Below are 22,657 nucleotides of genomic sequence, written 5' to 3' on the forward strand. Positions count from 1 at the left end.
GTGTACTGCAGGGATTGGTGCTGGGACCCTTGCTGTTTGTCGTGTACATTAATGATTTGGGCGTGAGTATAGGAGGCATGATCAGTAAGTTCGCAGATGACATGAAAATTGGTGGTGTCGTAAATAATGAGAAGGAAAGCCTTAGATTACAGGACATTATAGATGGGCAGAGCAGTGGCAAACGGAATTTAATCCTGACAAGTGTGAGGTAATGCATTTTGGGAAGACTAACAAGGGAATACGCAATGATTGGTAGGGCCTTAGGAAGTACAGAGGATCAGAGGGACCTTGGTGTTCATGTCCATAGATCCCAGAAGGCAGCAGCACCATGATAAGGTGGTCAAGAAGGCTTGCCTTTATTCGCCAAGGCATTGAATATAAGAGCAGGGAAGTTATGTTGGAGCAGTATAAAATGCTAGTTAGGCCACAGTTGAAGTATTGTGTCTGGTCGCCACACTATAGGAAGAATTTGATTGCACTAGAGAGGGTGCAGAGGAGAGTCACCAGGATGTTGCCTGGGCTGGAGGGTTCCAGCTATGAAGAGAGACTGGATAGGCTAGGGTTGTTTTCCCTAGAGCAGAGAAGGCTGAGGGGGGACCTGAAAGAGGTATACAAAATTATGAGGGGCGTAGATAGGGTAGTTAGGAAGAAACTTTTCCCTTTAGCAGAGGTGTCAATAACTAGGGGGCATAGATTTAAGGTAAGGGGCAGGAATTTTAGAGGGAATTTGAGGAAAAATCTTTTCACCAAAGGGGTGGTTGGATACTGGAACACACTGCCTGTGGGGGTGATAGAGGCAGGAACGCTCACAACATTCAAGAAGTATTTAGATGAGCACTTGAAACGCCATAGAATATAGGGCTACGGGACAAGTGCTGGAAAATGGGATTAGAATAGATAGGTTCTTGATGGCCGGCATGGACACAATGGGCCAAAGGGCCTGTTTCTATGCTGTATAGCTCTATGTCTCTAAGTGGAAGCATTCTCTCTGTGTCCACTTTATCAAAACCTTTCATAATTTTAAAGACCTCTATTAGATCACCACTCTGCCTCCTTTATCAGGAGAAACTGTCAATCTTTTCCTCATATGTATATCCATGCATTTCTGGTATCATCCTCGTAAATCTTCCCTGCACCCTCTCCACTGCCTCTATATCGATTTATAATATGGCGACCAGAATTGCACACAGTAATCTAAGTGTGATCTTACCAAGATTGAATGCAGATTTAGCATAACCTCCCTATTCTAATCCCTCTAGAAATAAAGCCTAGTGCTTTGGTTTTCTTTTTTTAATGGCGTGGCTTACCTGTGGTGCAACTTTTAGTGACTGGTGTATTTGTAACCTGAGATCCCTATGCCCCTCTACCCAATCTAGGCTGATTGGTCTATAATTCCCTGGACATGTTCTGTCCCCTTCTTTAATATAGAAATTATATTAGCTACCAGTCCCATGGCACTACGTCTTTTTCTAATGAATTATTAAATATGTGTAGCAGTGCCTCTGCTGTCTCTTCCCCAGATACTGTTAAAATACATGGATACAGTCTACCCTGACCAGGAGCTTTATCCTCTCTGACTTTGTTTAGTTTATTCAGTACATTTCCTTTTAATAATTTTAAATGTACTTATTGTTCATCCATGTCATGCCTAACTGTTCTATCTCCCTGGAAAATACAGTTACAATCCCCATAGAGACCGATAACTTTTAAAAAGATATTTGAATTTCCAGTGACTGAAAGGATCTCACACAACAATATTTCAAGTTTTAAGACTTTTACTGTAACAAACCAACTAAAAGCATCACGTCTAAACATTATTCAGGATGCAACTTATACTCTGAACCATAGAAAAGAAATTCCCCATTTAACTTCTAACACAAACTAAAATCCTACACCACAGTTATACTTTATGCTGTCCCTTAAGTAGACACATTATTCTCCAGGAACCAGTCCCAAGTTATTCTCAGCTCCAGATGACTTGCTTGCTTTTGCTTTCCCAGATAGTTTGCTCTCACTCTCTCCATCTGTCTTTATGCAGGACAAGATCACGCCCAATTGCTGGGAGAGGTCCCAGACCAGGGGTGGAATGCCAGACATCAAGGTCTTCACTTGATTCGAGAGCTGGAGCTGGCTGGAGAGGATGTCAACCATTCCTGCAGTGATGGTGAGGGTGGCGGTGTACACCCATGCGAGGATCCTGCACCACATCATCCCTCTCTCAACGCTACTCTGAATTCATTGTTCTGTGTTCAATGTGGCTGCCAAGCACTAGTGGAGACTAATAATCTCCACTTGCTCTCCTAGGCACATCTGACATGTTGCCCTCAGGCGACCATGACACCCGCCTCAGTGCTGAGAGCACCTTTCATGAGGATCCTGAGAGCAGCAACATTGAAGAACTGTCACAACGCTCACCCACACCCTCCACCAGCGCAGTGGTGATACCTAGTTGTAGAGCAGCCTCAGGATCACAATCTGGTGAGCACACCACACAATATGTTCTACAGCAGGTGGAGGCAGGGACATCCTTGGTCGCCGGCACTCAGAGGACTGCTGGAGGCAAGGAATCTGCTGAGTCTGAGTCAGTTGATGAGCCTCTGGACTGGGTCCTCAATCAGTTGGTGGAGCAAAGGCAATCACAGGAAGATCAGGAAGGGATGTCCAGTGCTATGCTCAGATTGCAAGGGACAATGGAGGAGAATGTCCGCCTTCAGTCTGAGGTGATGCCGACACATCCCGCTCATCGGAGGAGGCGTGCAGATCTTCTATCGCCTCTTCAGCCAGATCCTCCCCCGGTGCAGTGCCAGTTTGGGTAGTATGCAGCAAGCTACAATGATGTGTGACACCTTCAGTGGACTGTATTGCAGTGTTCCACCAGGCCTGTTGAGGCACCAGAGCCTCATTTTCAAAATGCCTATCATTTGCTCCACTGAAGCCTGGGTCGCGCCATGAGCCTTGTTGTATCATCGCTCTGCTGCAGCCTGAGGCTGCCGCACAGGTGTCATCAGCTACATTCTCTGTGGGTAGCCCTTGTCCCCGAGGAGACAATCCTGAAGTCTCTGTGGACTCTGGAAGATGTCAGGAATCTGAGACCTGCCAAGGATGTAGGAGTCGCGGACGGTCCCTGGGAATTGTGCACAGACCTGTAGGATGCATTTGTGGTGGTCATGCACCAGCTGAACATTCAGCAAATGGAAGCCCTTGAGGCTGACGTAATTGACTGCTTGTTGCCACGGATATCTGAGCGCCACATGAGTGCAGTTGATGGCATCCTGCACCTGTGGAAAACCAGCGATCTGCACAAATCCTGGCGCTCTTGCTTCCTGGTTTTCCTGATCCCAATCAAAATGCACAAAGTTCTGTGCCTTTTTGAAGATGGCTTTCATGACCTCCTGGATACTCACGAAGATGGTGTCCATGACCTCCTGGATACACTTGTACGTGGAGGCCTGTGAGATCCTGCACAGGGCACCTGTGGAGCCCTGGTGTAGAAATTGATCCCACAGTCACTTTCATGGCCACTGGCAGTGGATGCCCTCCATGTCCCCCAGCAATCAAATCCTACAGCATGTGGCATATGTGACCAGCCAGTTCCCTAGACATGTACAGTCTTTGGCGACACAGCTTCTCAGTCATCTGCAGGAATAACAAGCGCCATTTATAGACCCTGGGTCTAGCAAAATGTCTGTGAGCGATGGCTCTCTGTGGATCTTCAGCTGTTGCCCTGCTGCCCCTTCATCCTGAGGGAGGTGCTCCTCCCTTTGCCAAGCCAGGTGCTTCTGCCGCTCTTTTCTTCTTCTCCTTTGCTCCCTGTAAACCATGAGGCATATCGCTAAATCACCAGGCTCCATGATCCTGATGTTCTCCTCCTGCAGGATCAAAGAGAGAGACGATGGTTAGCATATTTGTCCTAAGAACCTCTCTTCGTTAAGTGTGAAGACCCCTTTATGCATGAAGGAGAGTGCTGGCCACCACTTGGATGGCCAGTGTGTAGGGCGCTTCAGGGCTGTCCGAAACCCCATCCTCCTCTGCCTCACTCCACTTTACCAATTGGCGGCAGCTTCGGCTACTGTACAGTGTGCTGTGCTCTCAGCTCAGACATAGGCATTTTCCTAACCCGCTCTGCAGGGCTGCGCTGTTAGCTTGAACCATGAGGGGTACTGGTCCAAACTTTAATAAAGACATTGCAAGGGGCTGTGAGCACCTCCACCAGTGACTGCTCCATGACCATCACTCACAAGGGGATTCTACAACTTGCCCAGTCAGCCAATTGTTCTGCTGCTCCCTAAAACACATATTAACTTGCAGTCTGCACCCGAGGGTGAAAAGTTCTGGAACATTTGGTGGCACTTTCATGCTTTTGCATTGCTTGAGTGGGCAGAAAAGCTTCAGAGGCCCAACTCCAAGCATGTGAATGGAGCTGCTGCTGAACATTCTCAGCTACGGAAAAATGCTCACTTTTGACAAGCTTTTCCAAGTGCGTGGCCGCTTCCCCCCACACCCCTCTGGCTTGTGCAGTGCACTTCCATCAGCCTGTGCTGCTTTGCCGCCCCCCTCACCCACCCCCCCACCTCCACCAGCCTCACCCACACTGGAGCCCATGTCCCGGCACCACATTGAAAGCCAGCCGGGAAAAAGCGACTAGTCTGTGGCCCCCCAAATGTGTGGCACCTCTTGATGTCCTAGAGGTGTTGCTCACGAGTGCTGTACAAGGTTGTGTGTACTCACCTCCAAGTTCAGATTGCCAGTTATACACCTTTTAAAGGCAGTTGTGAAGCACGCCATTCTGTAAACGTGGGCAGTAAATTTTACATTGGGGATGATTCCGGCAAGAAGGGCTTATAATAAGATGCTAAATATTGGAATTAGGTTCCCGACATGCAGCGGCTGGAAATGTGGCCTGCCATTGATGAGTGGAGCAGACAATTACAATCTGGATTCACAATGGCATAAAACCAATTTTTGGCCTTCTTGCCATATTTACTGCTCAAGTCCACCATTACGCCCACTGCCAACAAGACTGGATGATTCTGCCCTCTGTTTCTTCAATCTGAGCGCAATCTCCCATCCACATACTGCATGTGAACAACAGAGTCAGAATTTTCTCTGCTTCAGGTGTAGGACTGGCTGCCTCTATCTCTCAGATGGCTGCAGACTGACTAGTGTCCGTGAAGTTCAGTGATATCTTAGGAAACTTGCAATCAACAATGGCTTTCTATTGACTTTTCCCCTCTCAAAGCCATCTGCATAGCAATGTTATTCACATGGGTCTTGTATCCAGGTAGAAATGTTAATTAGCTATGCTATAAGACCCTCAACTCCATTTTATCTTGGAATTAAACACATAGTTTGAAGTATAGCCATTTGTAAAACTTGACATTCCTAACATCTCCCTGTGAGACTTGGAGACTAACAGTCCACCCACTGTCAGCACAACTGCTCTTACCATTGTCTACAGGTGTGAACATATTGTACCTTCTTCCCAGCAAGTCAACCATTCCAATAACAAGCATGCCACTCTGGCTTGTTGTCCAGCAGAATTCAGAATATGTCACATGATGCCCTTCACTACTCCATTCTACCTTAAAGAGACAATCTCAAAACATTAAATCTTATAAACTTCATATTCAAAACAATACTAAAGCAAATAATTATTTAATATTTCTGTCATTTCTTTATTATTACCTGGTAATGAAAGTCAATCCCTGACAAGACAAACTGTTGAGTGGAAGAGAATATAGGCAGGTTGAACACAGTTAAACAGATTTCTGTCTCCTCCTCCAACCATACTGTGGACTCCCCTAAGTTGTTGTTATACTGGACCAGTAATCCAGAAATTGAGAATTTGAATCCTGTCCTGCCAAGTCATCTAATGGAATCCAATAAATCTGGTAATTTATGGCACCAGAAATTACCATAAATCTGTCAAATTGTCACAAACTAGTGCAGCAATGGAGGTGGGCAGATGGTGAGGCTGGCAGGCTAACTAATACAGGGAAGGAAACCTATTAGGCCTACCCAGTCAACACGTAACACCAGACTCACATTGTGGCTTGGATTTTTGCTGATTTGTGCCAAGTTGGGAGGCCTTTATAAACAGCAAGCAGGACCCCATTCCAGAATTCCCAGTCCCATTCCTATTTCCAGCAATTTTCATCAGCATAAACCAGCCCACACGCAGCACTCCCAATCTTGTTGGCTCTATCCAAAGAAGCAGATACCTGTTTCTCCAAATGGTCTCATTACAAATGCCTAGCTGAGCTTCAAGAATTACTAATCCACTTAGCTCAGCAGGCAATGTTTACACAGCCTGAAAGGGAGTGCCAGCTTTGTTTGATTGTTATCTCTATTACCTGGTAGTAGCCTACTCTTTCTTTAATATGGGTTTTCAATGCCTGTATGTTTATTTATGCAGATTAGGAGGCTTGAATTAGATAGAAAAGCTTTTCCAAATTGACACTCTGAATGGCTATGGTCGATTGGCACCTAAGAGGTTGGTAGATGAGCAGTTTTTTTTTCCAAAGTATTTTTTAAAGACTCTGCTTATATTGTCAGTTTCAAAATCATTTTAAAGACTTGCCAATAGCTCATTGATTCTGTACATAGTGGATACCGGGAGAGTGGGTATGGAAAATGTCAGGGGGCTGGACATGGAAGGGGCAAGAGGGTAATGGAAGGAGGATAGGAGATATGGGTGGCATGGAGGTGGCATGCAAGATATGAGGGAGCACCGGGGTGGGGGTGTGAGGCCTGGCAGCCATGATTGAAGAAATGGTTCAATGTTCCAGTAAACAGAGGTAGGCCTTCTAGCCTGCCAGCCTCACTATCCGCCCACCTCTGTTGCTGCCCCACGTGACGGAGACCCAACTCCATCCCACCCACCTCCCCAAAACTAAAATAGAGCTGCCGGGAGTCTTCTTACCAGATTTGGGCTTTCAATACTCTGAAATGTTCCCAACATCTGATACCTGTCTCCTTGACAAAAATCTGGACCTGTGTGGTTGACTCTTATTGCCTCATGGAATCTTTGGTGGGCAATAAATACACCCCAAAAACAAGTAAAATACAAGAGTCCACCATTTTTGAAGAAAAGGAGCTAGCATTGCTGCAGTAGAACCACCACAATCACCTAACACTGTATAGTTAAAAGGAAAGAAGGTGCTCAAGAAGCGAGCAACAGTTTTTGTGGCCTCCACTAGTCCACATGAGATAATGGAGGAAAATTCAACACAAAGAGTCCTATGTACAGGAATCAGATACCAGGAGAAGGTCAACACTAAGAACCAAGAAAAGAGGGACTCTGAATACCTGGGAGGAGCTGACAGAATGGAAATAGGCAAATGTGGCAACTTACAAAAAGGGCAGCAAAGCAGACAGAAGCAATTACAAATCTTTAAGCATTTCTTCAATATTCTCTAAAACAAATAGAACAGATTATGAGAAGCAAATTTTAAGACTATGGGCTTGATTTTATGCAGCCCATCGCAGCAGAAACCATGGCAGCCAGGCCCACTTACCCATGGGAGAATCCCCCCAGTCATTCTCCCAGTGGTGGAAAACCTCTCGATCAAGTTGGAGGGCAGAGGGGGCTGATGTGGGATACCTGTCCACTTGTGGAGGGATGTCAGTTAGACTGATTAATGAGCCATTATCCCTGAGCTCCCTGAAATTTACTGGTGGCTTAGGGTTTAAATGGAGGCTCAATGGATCTCCCTCATCCTCGGAATGCCATCCAGCAAAACCTGTTGGGTTTGCCAGTGGCCTCCCACGGATTTGGGAGGGGATCCCTTATCATCAGGCACCCTTGTATCTGATTGAGCAACCCAGTTGGGCAGGAGGGTTGATCACTGACCACGCCAACCCCCTGTCCTTGCCTTCGACACCACTCTCTTGTAACCACATTCATGCCTTCATTCACCTGTGACCTGGGGTCCCTCTGCAATCCTGGGCCTCAGCTGGATGCATTGCCATTACTAGTCACCACTCCCGCTGACAACAATGACGAGCTGCCAACCTCTGATTGACTGGCAGTTCTCACTGATGGGACCTCCGGTGTTGGACCCTTAATCGTGGGGAAGGCACAATGGTGGCCAACTAAGTGCCTGAATCAGGTCTTCCCCACAGAACTGATAGGGGTTCCCTGCCGGTCCTCCAACCAGTGGACATGACCCCTCTCAGACTGAAAAATTCCCGGCCTATGTATATGACAATAACCAAGTAAAAATTAGACAACATGGATTCAGGAGAAAATCTAACCTGAGCAGCTTTATTGATTTTATTAAACAGTGTTTTGGATGATGTTCTATAAGTGTTAGTGAAAGAATTCAGTGGTCAGTGTCCTCACCTAACTAATGTTTATGAATTGGATTGACAGCCTCACTCAAGTTCCTAGTTCAGATTCAACAATAGCCAGCAGAAAACTGGAATTAAATTCTAGGAGAATCATAAAATAATAAATATCTTTTAAAGAAAAAGGCAAGGAGAACATAATTAATATTTCCATTATTTTATTTGCAGAACATACTGAATTATCCACATTATTCCACAATTACAATTTTCCAATTTTTTTTTTATTATTATGAACTAATTATTATTTTAATGCACCTTGCGACCAATGACTTCTACCCCCTAGAGTTCAAGGACAGTAGGCACATGGGAACACCAGCACCTACAGACCCTCCAAGTCACACATCTTCTCGACTTGGAAATACATTGTTGTTCCTTCATTGACGCGGAGTCAGAATCCTGGGACTCCTAACCTAACAGTACTGCACAGACTGTAGCCATTCATGGAGATAGTTCACCACCATCTTCTCAAGAGCAATTAGGGATGGGTAATAAATACTGGCCTTGCCGGCAATACCCAAATCCCATGGATGATTAAAAAAATACAAGATTTCAAAGATATCAAATATTAAAGAAATTATTTGTTTCCTTAGCTAATGGGCAAAAAGAGAAAGCAAAATAGGAGTTACTATGATCAAGCATTGATTCCTATACTATTCAGTTACGCTTGTAGAATTAAAAATAATCTAGAATTAAAAATAATAAAGGAAGTTAAAGATTATTTAATACTTGAGCAAATAAAAGTGTCACTAGTAAAATACTGAGAAAGTTCATAGGCTGGATTGAAGATCCACTGCTGGTCTTGGGATTTGGTGGGCACTGTGCATATGGTTCAAGACAAGCAGCATATGCAATCACATGGGCAATGTAACTCTCTTCATGTATCTTGTGGAACAGATAAGCCATGGGACCTTTAGAAAAAATTGCCACATCTTCCGCTCCATGAGTTTCAGATGCCAGTGGAACAGCAGCTTGTTGTCTATAATCCTTACTCTCTGCAAATAACAGAAAATCTCATTAAATGCCTCCTTGGTCTAAACGCCTCCCAATCAGTGTAACCTTCTTCAACCACAGGTGTTTGCAAGTGCCCTCTGCTCTTCAACCTTGGCCTCCCTTACACCCCTACTTTGCACCACCCCACTTTCAGCTGCATTACCTTCAGCCATTTCAGCTCTGCTCTCCAGAATGCTCTCCATAAATCCCTCTACCTTGATGTCTCCTCTGTTTCTAAAACCATTGCAAAACTTTTGGTCACCAGTTCTAATCTTTCAATCATACTGCTTGGTATTCAGTTATCTGCACTTATATAAAGCCCTTAGGGACATTTTATTATGTTAAAGGCATTATAAAATGAAACTTGATGTACCTACACCATTTTGCCAAGTTATATTTAGAAGTTATATGATGAAAATATTCAGTCACCACATGAAATACATGCTTCAAGCTTCTTAGAAGAAATTCCATTACTATTTGCTCCATGAGCCAGTCTTTTAGCTGCATTGTGCGAAAGTAACAGATTAATGCTGAATTATAAGATCAAAAGATCTTAAGAAATAGAAGCAAGAGTAAGCCATTCAACCCATCGAATCTGCTCCGCCATTTGAGTTTCATACCATAGAATCATAACGTAATGGAAGGCATGCAACTACACAGGACATTTTACGTGTGACTCGCACGGCTGTTGGAGCAAGGAGAATTTCTTTCTACTATTCTAGGCAACATTCAAGCTCAGGACCAAGAAAGCTGATAACTATGATCAGACAGTAATTAAATCCAAATGCTGCTATCATTGCAGTGACCTGATGAAAATGACTGAATCCTGCTCCAATGTCACTAAGACCCAGCTCAACTCCATCCACTGCTGGCAATATTCCCTGGTAATCTCCTCTTTTACAGTTACCTTAGCATGGTTGGACTGGCTACAAAATATTATTTGTGTCACCATTCAAGTCAGTTTGCAACTTACTAGATGTTCACAGATGTAACAAGGTAAGGTCTTGTCCCTGTCAGGGCAACAGTAATCCCTCCACCATAGTCTTTAGAGGGATCTCCCAGCCATCAGAGAACATTGGACTTGAACTTCCTTGGAATGGCAATCAGCGTCGGAATGCTACTCCGTACCCAATTACTTCCATCAAATTTTTAAAATCCTAATTAGGGGGAATGTCGGGCCTGCGGGGGGGAGGGGGGTGGTTGGGGAGGAGGTGGGTGGGGGAAATCCTGTGGGGGTGGAGGGTAGTGGAAGACAATCCCGTAGTGGGAGGGGGACTTGTGGGAGACTCCTGGGTTGTCAGGGGGGTTGGAGGAATCCTATGGGTGGGATAGTCAGGGGTGGGGGGAAGACCCCTGGGGGGGGGGTGGTCAGGGGATTGGAGGAGTCCCGTGGCAGGGTGGGGTAGTCAGGGGTTCGGGGTGTCCCCTGGGGGGTTGGGGGTGGGGCAAATCCCGTGGTGGGTTCGGTCTGGGTCTGTATAATAGTTACACAGAAGTTAGAAGAGGTTTTAATTCTTCTACCTTTTTCTGGGTAACTATTGGTGTAACCCAGTTAGAACCATTGAAATTTGCAATTTAAATCACATTTTCAGATGGTTCCCAGTGCTGGGTAATTGCCCAAGGGAAGGTTGCACTTCTGGGCAATTACAGTGTAAACCCTTACCTGTGAACTTCCGAAGGGGATTCCCCAGTGCATCTTTGGGGTACCCCCTCACCCCTGGCAAATCAACATTGGGGAGCTTGGAAGTTATGGCCCATTTTGTCCGACTTGATTCACAAACTAAGTTAGTTCTCACCCTCGCCCAAGCACCCCTGCCACCCTAGTCTCCTCAAGCCTGCTTTGCTATTCAATAAGATCATGTCTGATCTGATCGTAGCCTTAACTCCACTTTCCTGCCCATCCCCAAAACCCTTGACTCACTTGGAGATCAAAATCTGTCTAATTTAGCCGTGAATATATTCAATGACCCAGCCTCCACTGTTCTCTGGGGAAGAAAATTCTGCAGATTAATGGCCTTCTGGGGGAAAAAATTCCTCCTCATCTCTGTCTTAAATATGAGACCCCTTATTTTTAAACTCTGCCCCCAAGTTTTAGATAACCCCACGAGGGAAAACATCCTCTCAGCATCAGAATCTTTTATGTTTCAATAAGATCACCTCTCCTGAACTCATTCAATGGGTAGAGGCACAGCCTGCTCAAGCTTTCCTCCTAAGACAACACCTTCATCCGAGGAATCAGCCTAGTGAACCTTCTCTGAACTGCAATGAAAGTATATTCTTCCTGAAGTAAGAAAACCAAAACTGTACACAGGTGCAACCTCACCAATGCTCTGTACAGTTGTAGTGAGACTTCCTTACTTTTATATTGCATCCCCCTTGGAACAAAGGCCAAAATTCCATTTGCTTTCCTAATTACTTGCTATACCTGCATACTAACTTTTTGTGATTCATGCAAAAGACACCCAGATCCCTTTGTAAGGCAGCATTCTGCAGTCTCTCTCATTTAAATAATGTTCCATTTTTCTATTCTTCCCATCTGAAGTGGATAGCCTCACATTTCCCCATATTTCACACCATCTGCCAAATTTTTGTCCATTCACTTAACCTGCGGTATCTATATCCATTTGCAGACTTTGACCAGAATTTTGACCTTGATGAGTGGGCAGGCCCCACCGGCTCGGCGGCGGGCAGGTAGCCGAACTCCACAGCTGAAACGGGGCCGGCCGCCATTTTACATGGGCGGGCCAATTAAGGCCCGCCCAGCGGCCTACCCGACAGGAAGCGCTATGCGCTTCCTGTGCGGGGGGGGTGGAGGGATTCCCCATCTGTCAAAGTGCGCTCTTTCGCACATGTGCACGAAAGAGTGCACTGCTCTCTGAGACTAAGTGCTGTCTCAGGGAGAGCGCTGAATGTTTAAAAAACTTTAAAAATAGAGAAAGAAAAACATTATTAACATGTCCCCCTCATGTGACACTGCCACACAAGATGGTTAATAAATATGAATGAAACTTTAATAAACTTTTAAAAAACTGAGATGAAACCTCATCCCACCAGTGGATGAGGTTTTATCTTTTTTCAGAAGTCCGTTGGGGCTCCTGGCCTGCCCGCCAGCCTTAAGGTTGGACGGGCAGGTCTTTCAATGAGCTTAACAATATCACTACCTTCAACACCTCTTTGATCCTTTTGTCTGTGACATCTTTTGATTACCTGCTCCTATCACTGCTTGCTTATCTCCACAATCACCACACCCTCAACTTCTCTCTCCCCCCGCGCCCCCACCTTAGACCAGCTTATATTTCACTTTTCTCCTAACTATACTCAGTTCTGCCGAAGGGTCATGAAGACCCGAAACGTTAACTGATTTCTTCTCCACCGATGCTGCCAGACCTGCTGAGTTTTTCCAGGTAATTCTGTTTTTGTTTTGGATTTCCAGCATCCGCAGTAGCTTTTAGCTTTTTGTTTTTATCTCTGTCAATGGCCTCTGTTGGCCATTGACAGGTCGGCGGGCGAACAGCTGATTTCGCTGTCCGCCCACCTTCCTAAAAATTTAAATGGACCAGGATGACGTCGGGGGTTCCTCCCGACGTCATCCCATGTCACTTTGCCGTCGGCGAGCGGGCCCCACCCCCAAATCACCGATGGGAAAATTCTGGCCTTTGTGTCCACACTACTTGTTTTCCTATTTTTGTATCGTGAACAAATTTGGCTACAATACACTTGGTCCCTTCATCCAAGTCATTAGTTTAGGTTGTAAATAGTTGTGGACCCAGAACTGATCCCTGCAGCACTCCACTAGTTATAGTTTGTCAACCATTTACCCCAACTCTCTGGAGAAAATTTTACCAGCCCCGGGAAGCAGGGTCACGGTGGAGGGTGGACTGGTAAAATTATGGAAACTCAGGCCGGATTGGCTTCCTGATGTGGTCCCGCCATTGGGAATTTTTCCTGATGGCAGAATCGGCTTCCGACAGGCTTCCTACCTCAAAAAGGCGGAAATCAAATTTATTCATGGAAATAGCCCATTAATGGTCATTTTTACCAGGCTGTCGGCATTTTGCTGACAGGGGATCAAACCCCCAACTGAGTGGTAAGGCTGGAAACTGAATGCAGGAGGCCTCCTAACTGGAGTCCAGGTGGAGAGGGGCATAGTCAGGGAATTCAAATCCCTGAGGCCCCAGTGCTTGGCTCAAAGGGGCTTCCCCTCCATCAGTTGAGTTTTATTAAAATTTAATGGTGTAGACATCCGGATTCCTGCCTGCCTCAGCAGCGACCACCACTCCTGGTGGCACTGCTGAGATGTTGGCCCTCTGATTGGGCTGGCATCTCTGGGGGCGCCAGCCATCCTGCATAGGACAGCAAATCTGCGGCAGCTTAATAATGAACTGCCCCCAGTAAAATCAAGGGGTAAGTGCCACCGGCCATCAGTGAGTGTTGCTGACACACATTTCTGGCTGCTGTCGGAACCCCACTCAATTCACAAAATTCTGCTCACTGTTTCCAGTTAGTTATCCAATCCTCTATCCAATGTCATGAGCTCTTATCTTGTGTAATAACCTTTTATGTGGCACCTTATTGAATGCCTTTTGGAAATCCAAATAGTCTATGGCCTGGATTTTCATCCACAAGTCAAGTGTGCAGAGTTGGGAGAATTCTTGGTTCTGCAAACCCAACTTTTAAAAAATGGATGTCCGGACGGCAGATGTTTGGTCTGGGTTTGGGGCTAGAATAGGATTTGGAGCAGGTGTCCTAGGAAGTACAGAGGAGGATGCTGGGTGCAGAGGCGGGCTGGGTGGAAGGCCTACCTGAGGACTCTGGTATTGCGTCCAATTCTTTTTTTTAAACAGAATTAAACATGAAACAGCCCTCCAGCCTTCATTCCTCACAGCCCACACACTCCTACCCTCCATGTCAACCTACATCCCTGTACCCACCCTCCATGGCTTCTCATATCCTCCATGCCAACCTATACCACCGTACCGATCCCAAGGCCCTTTATAGCCCCGATGCCAACTGATGCCAATCCATGCCAACCTATACCACCGTACCGATCCCAAGGCCCTTTATAGCCCCAATGCCAACTGATGCCAATCCATGCCCCCCACCCACCACCCTTTGCCCTTACACCTACCACACCCACCACCCACCATGCTAACTCACCCAGTATCCACCATGGGCAGACCTCAGTGATGAGATAAAATGGGAAGTTCTAAGCATTTATTTCAGACTTCACTAGACTGAAAAAAACTCTCATTCATAAAAACCCATTTACGACAATTACATTCCTTCACCTACATAAAGCCTTATAACAACATGAACCACTCCCATTCCCTCCCCCATGAAAATAGGAAGCGCATGTTCCAGGGCGGCACTTGCGGCTTTTGGGCACTTCTGCCATTTTTGCCATGATGGAGAGGCTCTCGTTTGTGGCGAAAATCCAGGCCTACATCTATTGGCTCCCCTTTAGCCACCCTGCTTGTTACATCTTCAAAGAACTCAAAAAAAATTGTCAAACATGATTTCCCTTTCACAAAACCATATTGACTTTGCCTGATTGTATTATGATTTTCTAAATGTCCTGCTATTACTTCCTTAATACTGCCTGCTTTCTGACTCCCTCCTTTCCTGAATAGAGGCATTACATTTGCAGTTTTCCAATCCACTGGGACCTTTCCTGTCCCTTTCCCCCTTGATAAAATTACTGCCCGTACATTACGTTCAATCACTGTAACTCCTGCTGCTGACTGGAAAGGCATCACTCAGCCTGCGCTGTGACTGCCAGTGCATGCGTAACTGATCCTTACATCTTTCCATTTACATGTGCAGGATGTGCTCCCCCTAATGTTGCGGCACCAATAAACACAGCCTAGTTATGATCAGCATCAGTATTCTGTGACAGACCATTCTGAAGGTACAGAGATATACCACGAAATAGAGCTACATAAATTCCAGAAGCTGCAAATCCCTATATCTAAGCCCAGGACATCACCAATGCACTCAGGGAAATTTTCTTTGTTCTAGCTTTTCAAGGGCAAAGCCAAGGGGATCCAATACTGTATGGAAATTCACATTAATTGCTTAGAGTAGTCCAATATATAAGTGCCAGATTAAATCCTCCTGAAATGACGAAAGTTTTTATTCTGAAATTAACTTCAACTTTAAACTATTAAACCGAACTAACTCCTGTTGTAGTAATATAAACAGACTTTAATGTGCCTTAATTAATACAGGCAGTTTGGTGGTAAAATGGTCTAGCCAATGTAGCATTTAAATACTATAATGCTCATCTTAATCCATAAAGCGCAACAGATGTAAAACTCAGACTTTCTTACTATAGTCAATTGAGGTTATGTTTGGTCTGCTGTTACTGATTGCATAGCCGGGTCCATTTCCATACAAGATACTTGTAAATGGCTTTCTATCCGTAGCCAATGAAGGTGCCAGTCCTATATTAAATAATTGAAAATATTGTTTATTATTCATTGATTCACAGCTACCTAACCAATACATGCATTCAGTAATTGATGCTAGCCATAGCAATACTGTAAACAAAATGTAACTCAATTTATTTCCTGTGTGTATCAACCACATGTAGAGTTGCCACAATTAGGAAACACTGTAGTTTGGTTCAATTCAACAGTGTTAACAACAAAAATGTAAAATGTACTGTTGAATTAACACTCAACTTTTAAGATCATTTATTACACATTTAGTTTCAATTTTAAAAAAATAACCCCAAACAAGCAAAGCACAAAACTGACTGTGGACTAGCAAAGAACTAATCTCGCACAATTCCTTCTGCAGAAGATTTGTAATTTTAACTTCAAGTTCAGCTTTTAAAATTCAAACTGGTAGATAAAAGGTCAGTAAAAATTATATTTCATGTGTGTACAATTGGGGGTAATATTCCAAACAGAACTTTTTAAACCAATTTAAAATTCATTCTTACATTTAACTGAGTGTTACAAGACCAATTTGTACTATTCACTTGTCTCCACAATGGCACATGCACTCTGAGTAGATTTTCCTCCCAGTGATCATTAATGCATAGAATTATAACTTAAATCTAATGTCTAGATATATTGTAAAACAAGCATACTTTTAACACAAGCCTAAATACAATCGAAGGAATAAACCATTTTGTATATCAAATGTAAACAATCATATGCATAACAATGATGATAATTACTAAATTTGAAAAGTAAATTTTAAGCTTTGAAACTAGATATTAACCTTGGTGTAATTTGATTCTCAAAGCTTCAGTTAATGTCTCATGATCAGCTTAATCACTCAGATGTGACATTATATAAATTACAGACAACTTGCCAATCTCAATTCTGATTGCATCAATTGTGTAAAATCAAATGCCATGTCTTCACAGCAAAAATCTTTAGGTGACTGAACAGCTGTGGCCCATTTATTTCTCTGGGTGTTATGTTTAAAGAAAAAGCAAATGAGGGTAAATAGAGGATCAAGATTAGCAAAAAGCTTTAAAAGATTTTTATCTCTGCTTTGGCCTCAGCTAGAGTATTGTGTACAGTTCTGGGCGGATGTGAAGACATTGGAGAGAGTGCAGAAGAGGTTTACAAGAATGGTTCCAGGGATGAGAAACTTCAGCTATGAGGATAGATTGGAAAGTTTGGGACTGTTCTCCTTGGAGAGAAGAAGGCTAAGAGGAGATTTGATAGAGATGTTCAAAATCATGAGGGGGCTGGACAGAGTAGATAGGCAGAAGTTGTTCTGGCTCGTAAAAGGATCAAGAATGAGAGAGCACAGATTTAAAGCGACTATAAAAGAAGCAAATGTGACGTGAGAAGAAACTTCTTCACACAACGAGTGGTTCGGGTCTGGAATGCACTACCTGGAAGTGTGGTGGAGGCAGGTTCAATCAAGGCATTCAAGAGAGCATTAGATGATTATTTGAATAGAAACAATGTGCAGTGGTACGGGGAAAAGACAGGTCAATGGCACTAGGTCATAATGCTCATTTGGAGAGCCGGTGCAGACATGATGGGCCAAATGGCTTCCTTCTATGCCGTTAAAATTCTGTAATTCTGAGTCTTAATCTGATATTAAAATATGCAAATGAAAGTTTGACAAAAATTGCTTGTAAAGCCTGTTAAACCTTGTTGAAGGCAACATTAGAAAATTCACAGTGTGAATAGGCCATTTAGTCCATCAAACCTGCTCTATCCAGAGTTGATAGATGACTATGCTATTATGGATTTACCTCGAAAACACACCTGGGGCAGGTTTTTCCGGTCAGCAAGCAGGGGCGGAGCCCACTTGCCGACGCGTAAAATGACGCAGGGATACATTGGGCATGTGTTCCGGCATGATTTAGATTTTCAGATCAGCAGGCGCGCAGCCGATTCCTACATACAAAAACAGGTCCCATTTCATGTGACACAGTCACATGAGATGGGACATGTTTAAATAAATTCTTACTCCATGTATTTAATATTTTCAGTAGCGATTCAATCTCCCTGAGGCAGCTTCGCGCCCTGACTCTCTCTTCTCCCCCTGCCTGCACAGGTAGCGCTGAGCACTACCACTCGCATCTTACGCTGGGCGGACCTTAATTGGCCCGCCCACGTAAAATGGCAGCGCGGAGCTGATCACGGGCGGTAATCGGCTCCACGCCTGCCCCGGCCTGCTCCCGCCAAGCCTGCCTGCTGCCTGAAAAATTTAGGCCTGGTGATCCACTACTTTGACGAGTACAATTTTTCTTCACCCCTCAGAAAATGCACAGTGCTGGTAAATCATTCTATGAATTGAGCTATGTGGTGACCCAGAACTGCTACTGACAATACCGTTACTCAACTACTCCTGTGATTATCCATGTACGAAGCTAGCTCCTGAGGAGAATCGCTGATATTTGGAGCGTGGAAGGGTACCATTTTATACCATCAAGATTGATCTTTTGGATAAAATCTACTGAGAAGTTATTTGTCAAGAAGGTCATCATTAATTGGTCTGAAGACAGTGTCACAAGATTGATGCTTAATGATCATAATATATAACCAAACAAGAGATCAGGAAACAAGAATTACTCACCAATACAGAAGAATCACAATCATTCAAATTCAACATCTGGATGAAATTCAACCAATGGACAACTTTAAAGAACAAAATCAACAATGGCTGCAGTTCAGCCGATATTAGTTGAAAAGATAGATGGAAAATTACTTTTGTGCACAATATTTACCAAAATTGTAAGGCCATTTATAGAGAATGTCTTTACAATTGTTAAACATAGCACCCAAAAGATAATGGTCCTCAATATTGGAGAGGAGATTGAAGTTAAAATTGTGCCGGTGATTAGCTTTCAAATTCTGAGTTATCAAACTAATTTGTTAATTCATTCTAAATGAACTCAGATGCCAATGTTTTGTGCTAGCAAGTTTGAATAAATATAGCTCATTATAACTTGTAGCAATTTATGATTTCACTAATTTTTCCTGTAAAATTAAACCAAGTTTCTCACACAGAAATTTTGTTCTTTAAATATTTTTGCGGAACTGCAAAATGTTTTTAAAAGTTTTTTAAACAACCGAATTCCATTCAATAATAACAGCAGCAATTTGCATTTAAATGGTGCCTTTAATGTAGCAAAACATCCCAAGGAGTTTCACAGTAATGTTATTGAACAAAATGCACTAATTCAAAGCACAGTTAGGCCTTTCTTTTACCAATGTAGGGAATGTACTGACACTCACCAAATATTGGATTGCCACGAAGAGCTTTTCCACCAAAGGCAAACATATGTGAATGATCTGCAGTTACTACAGAGAGGGTGTCAAAATCACTTGTCAGGTGACCGGCTCTCTCAATAGCTTCATCAAATTTAACTGCTTCAGTTAAAGCTAGCATCGCTTTTCCATCATGGTGTCCATGATCAATTCTCCCACTTAATAAAAACATAAAAACTGATTTAGTACTCGTGAACACCCAATTCAGATAAGCTTATGGTTCAGCTCAAGAGAAAAGTTCCATCCTCAAAAGTGTCCCTTAATCACAAATCTACAATTGTGACCTTACATAAAATTACATAGAATTTACAATACAAAAACAGGGCATTCAGCTTAACTAGTTTATGTTCCACACAAACCTCCTCCCAACTCTCCATCTAACCCTAACACCATAACCTTCTATTCCTTTCTCCCCACATGTTTACCTAGTTTTCCCTTAAATACACTCAAGTTATTCACCTCAATTGTTCCATCTGCTAGTGGATTCCATACTCCAACCACTCTCTGGGTAAAGTTGTTCCTCCCGAAATCCCTATTTCATTTATTAGTGACCATTTTATATTTATGACCCCTAGTTTTGGACTCCTACACAAGTGGAAACAGTTTCTTTACATATGTCCTGTCAAAACCTTCCATAATAAAGACCTCTTTCCAGTATTCCATCAGTCTTTTCTTTTCCAGAATTAAGAGTTTCAACCTGTTCAATCTTTCTTAATGGGTATATCCTCTTGATTCTGGTAATATTACACAGGATTTTAAAATGGAAGTTTCCATTTGTAATCCCAAGACTATGTTGAATTATCCAATCTCAGCACAGGCAGCAACAACAGAGTGATAAATGGTTACTGTGCCCTTGGCTGGAGGGAGAAAAATTACTCAGGGTTTCTGTTCTAAAGTGCTGTTTACTGTGGCTTGAAGTAAACTACAAGTGTAACCTTGTCAGCCATCATCAGTTCTTGGGGATGACATTGCCAATTTAGTGCAATATTTCTGCTGTGAATTCACACCATACAATCATCAGAAAGAATAGACTTTCATCCCATTTGGTTGGGCTAGATTCAACTCCAGGCCCTTGGTGGTGAACGTATAGTATTCCAACTCATTTTACTAAACTGGCTGATAAATACAACCATTATCAGACACTGGCACTTAAATGTGTAACCATGACAATAATTTCCATCACGGTCATTAATAATGCTGAGGTGTCTTGCATCATCATCAACAACTCATACTAATTTATAAGTATTAATTACCAAACTGACAGTGAACAATGCTTCATTCTCCAAAAGTTATTTCAACTCCAATGACATGAAGAGGAAAATTGCTTTGAACATTGTGTAATTATTCTGGAAAGCTATAACACACAATATTTTTCAGCAAATCTAACAAAGGTTTAAACTACTTATCTTCAACAAACAGGAAAAATCCTTTGGGGTTATTACGAAGAATTCTAATGGCTTTATCAGTCATTTCAACAATCGAAGGATCCATAGTCTTATTTCGGTTTAACTCAAATTTCATATCCTTGGGTTCAAACAAACCTAAAATTGAAAGGAGAGATGTCATTTATTCATTATTTTGTAATATTGAATATTTGTGGAGAAAGGTTCGTCTGTAAAATGCTAAAAAGTGCACTGCTAAGTCTTAATACATCGAGTCATGGAATGGTTATAGCACAGAAAAAAAGCCATTCAACCTTTAAGCTCATGCAAAACTCTGCAAGAGCAATTTAGCTAGTCCCCCTGTTTGGCCCTCTCAGCATAGCCCTGCAAATTCTCTTTCTTCAGGTGTCTATCCAATTCCTTTTCGAAAGCTACAATTGATTCTGCCTCCACCACCCTTTTGAGCAGTGCATTCCAGATTGTAACCTTGAAAAAAAACCCTCATGCCGCCTTTACCTCTTTTGCCAATCATTTTAAATTTGTGTCCTCTGGTTCTCAACCCAATGGGAACACTTTCTCTCTAGTCCTCTAAATTCCAGAGAGTACAGATCTATTCTACTCAATCTTTCCTTATAGGACACCCATCTCATCTCAGCAATCAATTGTGAACCTTTTGTTGCACCTGCTCTAAGGCAAGTATGTACTTCCTTCAGTACAGAGACCAAGGCCAGGATTTTTAGGATGGTGGGGTTTCCCTTCCTGCCATCTGAAGTGTCGGCGGGAAACACATCCCTGTCAACACCGCCTGTCCTGCAGCAATTTCACACTACAATATGCATTAATTGGCTGGAGACGGGACTTCCGCTCCTCACTCAGGCGGAGGTCCCACCTTACGGAGCAGCCAGTTAACCTGATTGGCTGACATCTCGCTTGTCTGTGCCATGCCAGAAGCTGCAGTGGCCAGGACTGGGACTGTAAGAATCGGGATTCCAGAAACAGGTAGGTTTCGAGGGTCTCAGGGCGGGGAGGGTAGGGGATGTCTGGAGGTATTGACAGAAGGCGATTGGGGTGTCAGTGGAGTGCCCAGGGGGCAGGGGGAGGACCTGTGGTTATCAGATCTTATGGGGGGGCACCCAAAGTAAAAGGGGCCTGCTGATGGCCTGAACCCGATTTATTTTTGGGCTTCCCCCATAACTGGAACTCCTCCCACCCGCCTGAAATTGAGGCTGAGTGGGAAACGGCCCTTAAGTGGTCAATAATTGGCCACTTAAGGACCTCAGTTGGGGCAAGGGCAGGTGGGTCTCGCCCATCCCAGTGTAAAATTGCAGAGAAGTCAGGGTGTGGGAACCTGTTGGGAAGGGCATCTGATAAATTTTACGCTTATCCACTGCCTACAAACCCGCAGGTGAGGGAACGTAAAATTCTGCCCCAAAACTGTACGTAGGACTTCAGTTGAGGTCGCACCAGAGTCCTGTTCAATTGCAGCACGACTTCCATACTCCAGTACTCGAACCACCCTGAAATAAACACCAGCTTACCATCTACCTATCTTATTGCTCACTATACCAGCATGTTAACTTTGTTCTTCTTGTACAAAGACAAATCCCTACGAACACCAACATTTAATAGTTTGTCATCATTTCAAAAATATTTTCTTTTTCTATCACTCCTAGCAAAATGAATAATCTTGCCTTTCCTTGCATCATACTCCAACTGCCACATTCTTTCCCATTCACTTAACCTGACAATATCCCTTTACAGACACTTGGGTGGGGAAGAGGTGGGATGGGAATTTTCCCAGGCCCTTGGAGGTGGATTTGGAGGTAGAAAAAATGCATTGGGCTGGTTTGTCAGCATGTTCCTACCTCCAGCTGCTTCTCCCTATGGTGGGTTGGTGGAGGAGTCGGGAATGGCCATGTCCCAGGCGAGAAAGCAATTGAAGTCATTAAGGAGGCAAAAAGGAAAGCAGTGTTACACTGTGTTTCTAACCCGGCAGTGAAGAGAAGGTGAGGGCATAGCCAGAGGGACTGCATCAGTGAAACTGACAAGTTGTGAAGGCTTTGATCAGTTGTACTGAAGAGGTGCAGGAATGGCCAGACTGAGATGGTGTCTTACAAGGCATTCCTTCTGTCAGAGTGCTGTTATTGCTTGATGGGCGAGTGCCAACTACTTGGAATGGGCTTCACC

The 22,657-nt window shown here is 43.7% G+C and overlaps 1 protein-coding gene across 1 annotated transcript in view; it reads right to left on the reverse strand.

The window, feature by feature from the left end:
* Positions 1-8,578: 8,578 nt before the first annotated feature.
* The window catches only part of LOC144694076 (intestinal-type alkaline phosphatase-like), a 54,952-nt gene continuing 40,873 nt past the window's right edge, over positions 8,579-22,657 (reverse strand). Inside the window, exons 9-12 of the mRNA XM_078564435.1 lie at positions 20,491-20,629; positions 19,056-19,246; positions 15,669-15,782; positions 8,579-9,341 (exon numbers count right to left, since the gene is read on the reverse strand). Of these exons, the coding sequence (XP_078420561.1) occupies positions 9,058-9,341; positions 15,669-15,782; positions 19,056-19,246; positions 20,491-20,629 (728 nt within the window). The 3' untranslated portion in view covers positions 8,579-9,057. The remainder of the gene's footprint in view (positions 9,342-15,668; positions 15,783-19,055; positions 19,247-20,490; positions 20,630-22,657) is intronic.

This window comes from Cetorhinus maximus, chromosome 19 (assembly GCF_964194155.1).
Source record: "Cetorhinus maximus chromosome 19, sCetMax3.hap1.1, whole genome shotgun sequence".
In the NCBI taxonomy this organism is placed as follows: Eukaryota; Metazoa; Chordata; class Chondrichthyes; order Lamniformes; family Cetorhinidae; genus Cetorhinus; species Cetorhinus maximus.